The 7,595-nt window shown below is 38.2% G+C and overlaps 1 protein-coding gene across 1 annotated transcript; it reads left to right on the top strand.

Annotated features, from left to right (window-relative positions):
- The first annotated feature begins 6,456 nt into the window (after nt 1-6,456).
- LOC143378642 (uncharacterized) lies at nt 6,457-7,541 on the top strand. Its single transcript, XM_076830519.1, has 2 exons — nt 6,457-6,759; nt 6,851-7,541. The coding sequence occupies exons 1-2, from the start codon at nt 6,457-6,459 to the stop codon at nt 6,902-6,904; spliced, it is 357 nt and encodes a 118-aa protein (XP_076686634.1). The 3' UTR covers nt 6,905-7,541.
- Nucleotides 7,542-7,595: the final 54 nt, after the last annotated feature.

Genomic DNA, 7,595 nt, shown 5'->3' with positions numbered 1-7,595 from the left:
ACCACACAATAGGTAGTACTATGCTGTGTATGTATAATGCGGGGCTGATAAAAATATTGTTAAATGCCAGTTCTGTAATGCTAACTAGATCCTTCACAGTAACAACAGCGCTTTGAGATATGATTCCAGATAAGAATTAATGAGATGAGTCAGCAAAAATATGTTGATAACGCAGCTGCAGCTTAAAATTTGTTAATGATGAATGGTGAAGCATCCATCACTATGGCATTACGTGCCTAGTTGCTAGAATACCGTATTTTAGTATTCTTGATAATTTAGGATGAGTCGAATCACTTTTTTATAATGGAACACGACAGTGGAAGCAATCTTTTCAATGATGAAAATTACAATCTATTTAAGTTGCAAAATACTACGAATCTATCGCAAATAAAAATTTTATAATATAGGGGGTCCGAAAAATATTGACGCCAAAGTAATGCAGATTAATTAAACATTTCCAAGAGATTAATGATAACAGATTATTGCTATCAAAATTCATGACTCGAGTCGCGATTTCAGAAATTGCCATTTATTATTTACACTTGCATCTACATCTACATCTACATCTACATCTACATCTACATCTACATCTGCATCTACATCTACATCTGCATCTACATCTACATCTGCATCAACATCTACATCTACATCTACAGCCACACCTACATGTACACCTTTAGGCCTCTGTAAAATTTCCTTTTGTTCCACAAACCGACGCACAGTGGTCAAAAATCGACAAAACCTGGCCAAAACCCTAATTTTTAGAAATAGTCACCAATTATGGTTTCCGACTCCACCACCGTTTTCGTCGTCTATCTGGCTACTAATTACAAACAGTTACATGAAAGTTTGTCCCTATCGCAGCCACTGGTGAAATTATATTTAGCTAGAGATACAGTTTACTTCTGGGCTCTTCCGAGCAAAATTTCTTCTTCTGTCATTAAGAGCAATGCTTCAGCTGTTGCCACTTTTTAAGAGAATCCATTTTATGTTGTACGGTGCAGAGGTCCCAAATCCCCGAAACGTGATCAAAAGATAAAGATGACCTTTAATTTGTACAAAAATGAGTATACTAAGGTTGTCGAGGTCGCTGATTACGAATATTAAGCCAAATTGCAAAAAGAAAAGGAAGAACGAAGTTCATATATTTGTGTTTCTATGTACCTACAGTTTTTCTTGAGTAATAACCTCAGATGTTTTTAGTATGAATGGCAATCTAATTGGACGGCAATAGCAGGGTGAGCTAGTCGTGGGTTTTGCCACACAATAATTTTTTTTGATGCATTAGGCTCAACAGATACCAATTGAAGTGGCATGAAAGATGTAACGAAGGTACTAAGTAGAGTCGGAGTTTCCGCCATGTTGAAACTATTTTAACATCAAAATAGTTTTTTTTTGAAGATTACAAATATTTTTTGCTATTTTGACTTAACATTCGTAATCAGCGACCTCGAAAACTTCAGGATACTAAGTTTAGACCACATCTGATGTTTTTCTGATTTTTGACCGACGCGAACAGTTTTATTAGTGACTCACTAACTTCCTATAACTTCTTAATGAAGCATTCCCAAACCTGGATTTACATGAACTTTTTTTCACCTACTTAAACCCCTTAACACACTCTATAAAGACATGAAACTTATTGCACATTCTGTATACTTATATTCCCATCCTGTTGGGGAAAGAGGTGGTGATATGGAGCAGGCTGACATGTAATATAAAACGGGCTGTTATTTCTGAAATTACATTTGGCATCTATCCGCAATAGGACAAGTAGCTTGTACATATGTATGTATATATAACCATTAAGTTAGACTCCCGATTGAGACGTGTAATAGTTAAAAGGTGAGGAAAGAAAACGTGACTGGACTGAAGAAAGCATTGGTCATTATCATCTTAAATCAGAAGGTTGGGTTAGCACAGAGGAGGGGAACGACGGTGCATGGAATGAATTAAAAAAGAAGGTCAAAGAATCGATTAAGGGGCAACACCACTGTGACGACCGGAAAAGTAAGCCATTTTTAAGAATTTTTTTCAGGAATAATTTAGTTTTCATGAAAAAAAATTGTATTACCTTCCTTCTTCCTAATTAATCTTCTAGACCGCCCCATGCGAGATGGTCGAATGTGTAATTATGTCCGAAATCAATTTTCATTTTTTTTATAAACTATATGAGTGTAGTTTCCGTTGTACGTACGGATTCTTTGATAGATAACATATTCTTTTAAATACGTTCGAAAAACTGTCCATCTTATTCGCGGATTTTCGAAACTTTTCTTCTAAAGCGCAGCATTTTTGCAAAAAAATAATTTGTTTAAGAAAAGGTACGTACAACGGAAACTACACTCATATAGTTTATAAAAAAAAAAGTGAAATTTGATTTCAGACCTACTGTTACATAGTTACACATTCGATCAGCTCGCGTGGGGGGTTCTAGAAGATTAATGAATATATTATAACTTATGGATGTTTTTCTATTTTTTTTGTATAGTCTCTTAAGACAGCGTATTAAAGGTAGGTAATACAATTTTTATATGAAAACTGTAATTATTCCTGAAAAAATTCTTAAAAATGGCTTACTTTTCCGGCTGTCATAATAGTGGTTCCCCTTAAGCGGCCTGTAGACGTTCAATATTATTGCGCAATATTCAATATTGCACAATATTATTGAGCGTGTGGGACATCCAACATAAATATGGTGCAATATATTGCAGAATAAGATTGACCGTCTACAGGTCGCTTTAAGAAAAATAAGCTGAAGATAACATCCTGGAGGATGGGGAAGAGAGTGGCATAGTAAGGGATGGAAGAGGAAAAGGGAGCTTAGAAGAGGTTTAAGGAACTGGAAAAGGGGAAAGGTTAGTAGTGAAGAATATCTGGAAAAATGGAGAGGATACCAAAAATAGTGTAAAGACGAGAAGATGAGACATGAGAAAGTAGAAGAAAAAAAGATCAAGGGAATTAAAACAGAGGCAGAGGTGTGGAAATATATCAATAAATTTAGGAAGAAAAGAGGAAAAATAAGCGAAGACATAAATATTGTTAGTTGAAAAACTCACTTCATGGAATTATTGGGGGGAACGGACAGAAGGGCGGTGCTGAAGATGGGAGAGGGGGAGGTCGATAATGGGGACAGAGGTCAGGAGATAACGAGGGAAGAATTTATAGAACAATTCAGAAATTTTAAAAAGGGTAAGGTGCCAGGATAGGATGGAATTGAGAATGAAGCGTGGGTGTACATGGAGAGAGGGATAGGGGAGGGGTTTCTAGCTCTGACGAGAGGAATTTGGAGATGTGGAGGAATTCCGAAAGACTGGAATAAGTGTGCAATTAGTCCAATTTTCAAAAAAGGAAATAAGGAGGAGATTGTAAACTTAGGGGAATAACCCTGATGTGCACATCTTACAAGGTGTATGCTGGCGTTTTGAACAAGAAATTGATAGGGGAAGTGAAAGCTACCGCAGTCACAATTCGGTTTCAGAAAGAATAGAGGTGTAGTGGATGCAGTGTACATATTGAACCATGTAGTTAATAAGGAACTCAGTGGAGGGGACAAAATATTTGCATTCTTCACGGACCTGAAGGCAGCGCTCGATACAGTGGACAGGGCAATTGTGAACGTGATGTTGATAAGAATAGGAACGAGTGAACAGCTGAGAAGAAGGGTAATGGAGACATATGAAGAGACAAGGAATGCAGTTAAGGTGAGGGAGCATATTCAGAGGAATTTTGGACAGAAAGAGGAGTGCGTCAAGGTTGCCTTTGAGTCCAACACTGTTCAATGTGTATGTAATGGATTTAAAGGAAGAAATGAGGAAGGGACAGGCGGAAGGGGTACTGGTAGGAAAGGAAAAGTTCTGGACGATTGTATATGCAGATAATGTGGTGCTATTGGCAAGAAGCGAAACAGAACTCAGGGACATGATCAAAAGATTCAAGAAATTTTTGATTGGGAAAAGATTAAGGTTAAGTCCCGAAAAGTCAAAAGTAATGGTATTCGAAAGGGGTGGAGGAAGCGAAAGGAGTTGGAGTTGGGTGAAAGAAACCTTACAGGAAGTAATGGAAATAAGGTACTCAGGGTTCATTATGCAGAAAAACGGAGGGACAGAAAAACACATAAAATAAACAATCAAAAAGGCGACATAGCAATAAAAAGTACGTGGAGCATTGGAGAAAGAATAATTAGGGAAGATTTCGAAAAAAGGATGAGATTGTTAGAAGGATTAGCGGGCAGTGTGGCTTTATTCGGAGCGGACATATGGAGGTGGAACAACGTGACTAGACTGGATAAAGTTCAAAGGAAGTGTGTCAAATGGATACTAGGACTAGAGACAAGAACCCCCAACTACATTGTGGCGGAAGAATGTAAATTAAAAGAATGGGGACTACAGGCAATAAAGAGGGCAATGAAGTATGAAGACACAAGCAGGGAATCGGACAAGAGGCTAGTGGTTGAGTGTATGAAAGAAATGGAGAGAGAGAGGCTGGTAAAAGGAGAGGGAAGGTGAGAGATAAGAAGAAGGGTATTCTTTGAAAGTATAGGAATAAATAAAGAAGAATTGAATGGACTGGGGGAGGAAAATCTGTGGGAAAGGACCTGGAGGGTTAGGAGCGAAGAGAGGGTAAGGAGAATAAATGAATCAAGATATAATACGGAATATAAGGTCATAATAATGGAGCCGAAGTACATGGAAGGAAGGATGAAGGATAGGGACAAAAAGATAATCGCAAGGTGTAGATGCGGAAACGACATGGGTGGAAACCAACACTGGAAAGGCACGGAAGAAAAGGATGTGCAGGATGTGTGGGACGAAAGAGGAAAACCTGGAGCACGTGATAACAGAATGTATACAAACCAAAAGTGAAGAGCCTTTGGGAGTAATACTGGGAGGGCGGGAAAGGAATAGAAATACTAAGGAAGATCGAAGCAGAAAGAGAGAGGGTGGGGGAAGAGGTGGAACCGTAGAAGCAGAAGTACAACGGATTACCAAAGAGAGGAAGAATGTGTTATAGTTTATAAGGTTAGAAAAATTAGAAATGAGATAATTAAGAACGTAGAATGTAGATAGGAGGGTGGAAATGGGAGTAACAGAGTAAGGAAGACCGGGGCTAGTTGACTAAAGAGGTTAGTTGACTAATTTCCTTTAATTGTTGTATTATGTTATAAATTATGCTGTGATTTACGATATTGAAGCATATGAATGACCAGCTTACTATTTAATGTGGCACCGTGACAAAAACTTGCGTGTTCTATCGGTGGGAATGAAAAATCTAAAATGGTCGGCGGGAAGTAAATATTTTTGTTTCGACTATTTATGAGTTTTTGTCCACTAAGTACTGCTCGAGTACATTCACTATAATTTAGGGTATTTTATTTTACCCGGTGCGTGGAGGTTTTGTACGTACGGCCCTTAACATGTTCACGATGTCGGACGGGGTTACTTGACTAACAAGGGAACATCCCGAACCCGGAAATTCAAAAAATATGTAGGAAATTTCCTCCTGATTATAACGCAATTTTTGTTTGCTGCCCAAATTCACTCTAAGAGGGTGTAATTTTCCCCCGAAAATACGGTTATTTTCCGATTTTGTGTTATAACTCGTGAACTGTAAAATAATTGCTTCGCCAAATGATAGATCTAATTAAAAGAAGTAAATTTTTATTACGAACTTTTATTCTATCTCTTACAGTTCGCGAGTTATAACACAAAATCGGAAAATAGCCGAACTTTCAGGGGTTAATTTCACCCCCTTCGAGCGAATTTGGGCAGCAAACCAAAATTTCGTTGTAATCAGGTGAAAATCCCCTACATATTCACAAAGTTTCAGAATTTTTTGAATTTTCGGGTTCGGGATCTTCCCTTGTAAGCGTAGGAATACCACTAAAAATGGCACTTTTTATCCTCAATATGCAATCGAGGCAAAGAGTGTAGCTGCTCAAGTTCACGTCCCCCACCTCAAATCCCTCCAAACTCACCCGTACCAGTTTTACATCCTATCCTCCCTTCGAACTCTCAGGTCTTCCAAATAGATTATAACAAACAAGTACAAAATAATTGCAGTATCTAACACTATGATACTTAATAAAAAAAATAACACTGAAGTCATGAAAAAAATAAAATAAATTTATTGGTCGTAGGATATGTATGTACGCCTTTCGTATACTATATTGATGGAATTGGCTGCGTATATATACGCCTTGCGGGCAAAGGGTTAAAACTGAAAAGTAAATATCAAGTCAACTAACCCCATCATATTTGTTAACTAACCCCACAGCCGAGGTTTGTTGACTTAATCGTCTCACTACTCTAAATATAATAAAAACTACGACCTAGACTCAATTAAAACAATTTTCAAAATTAAGCCTGTATACCTAATGAAATTTGTAAACTTTTGGTGTGCAACAAGCCGTTATGGGTTATGGGCCCAGGCCACGGTTGAGGTTAGGATTCGAGAATGTTCCATTGTGAGAGTGTAGAAATGGCTAGTGTTTCAAAGGCTGGAAAAATAGACCGCCTGAACGAAGACAATTATAGGACATGGAAATGCGTGGCAACGATATACCTTATACAAAAGGATCTGTGGCCGTATGTGAATGGCGATATAGAAAAAAGGGATGCGACGGGAAAAGAAGCGCGACAGTTTAATAGCAAGGTAGAAAAGGCACTTGCGACTATCGCATTGGCCGTCGAAGCTGACCAACAAGTGCATACAGTGGACTGCACAACAGCTGCGCAAGCATGGAACGTTCTTCAGCAGGTATACGAGCCGAAATCCAGGCAAAGGATAATGCAACTCAAAAGAGAGTTCGTCTGAAGGAAAACGAGACGATGGTTTTCTATTTATCTAGGATAAAAATAATCGCCGATTATTTACAAGACGAAGGATCGGAGATGAAGGATGAAGATCTGGCCTATGCGATGCTCTCGGGATTACCAAATTCATATGATGCATTAACGATGTCACTGGCCAACCTAGAAGATGGCAAGTTCACTTCAAATGAAACCAAGAAAGCATTACTGATGGAATATGAGAGGCAGATATCAAAGGATCGGGACCAGGATCAATAACACAAAAGGGGTGAGGTGTCAGCCTACCAGGTAAATAAGAGCATTCGTCAGACAGATATTAAGAAAACGAATAAGATATGTTTTAATTGCGATAAAGTTGGCCACTTTGCAAGGCATTGACGAAAGAGAAAGGTAGATGCGAAACAGCAGGCACATTCTCATCGGAAAGAATCTTTTATTCTGCCAATAGATGTAAGTCACTTTATGCTTGACAATGCTTGGTTAATTGATAGCGCCGCCACGCACCATGAATGCAAAAATAAAGATTGGTTTCGGAATTTTAGACAAATTAGTTCTCAGCCGATAGACACTGCTGAAACTATGATAAAGAAGGATGAAGTAACGCTGATGGCCGAAGGAATTGGTGATATAATATTGAATACCAGAGAAAATAGCATGGTTCTTTTAAATAATCCTCAAGGATATGTATTACGTTCCTAGGTGTCGCAGAAATCTTTTGTCAGTCGCTCATATAGAGAAGAAAGAAAAAAGGATTGTGTTTGAAGGAGGAATTGCAAGAATCAC

The sequence above is a fragment of the Andrena cerasifolii genome, chromosome 2 (assembly GCF_050908995.1).
Source record: "Andrena cerasifolii isolate SP2316 chromosome 2, iyAndCera1_principal, whole genome shotgun sequence".
Taxonomy (NCBI): Eukaryota; Metazoa; Arthropoda; class Insecta; order Hymenoptera; family Andrenidae; genus Andrena; species Andrena cerasifolii.
Note: the sequence above shows the minus strand (reverse complement) of the source record. Positions and strands in the feature narration are given on the sequence as shown.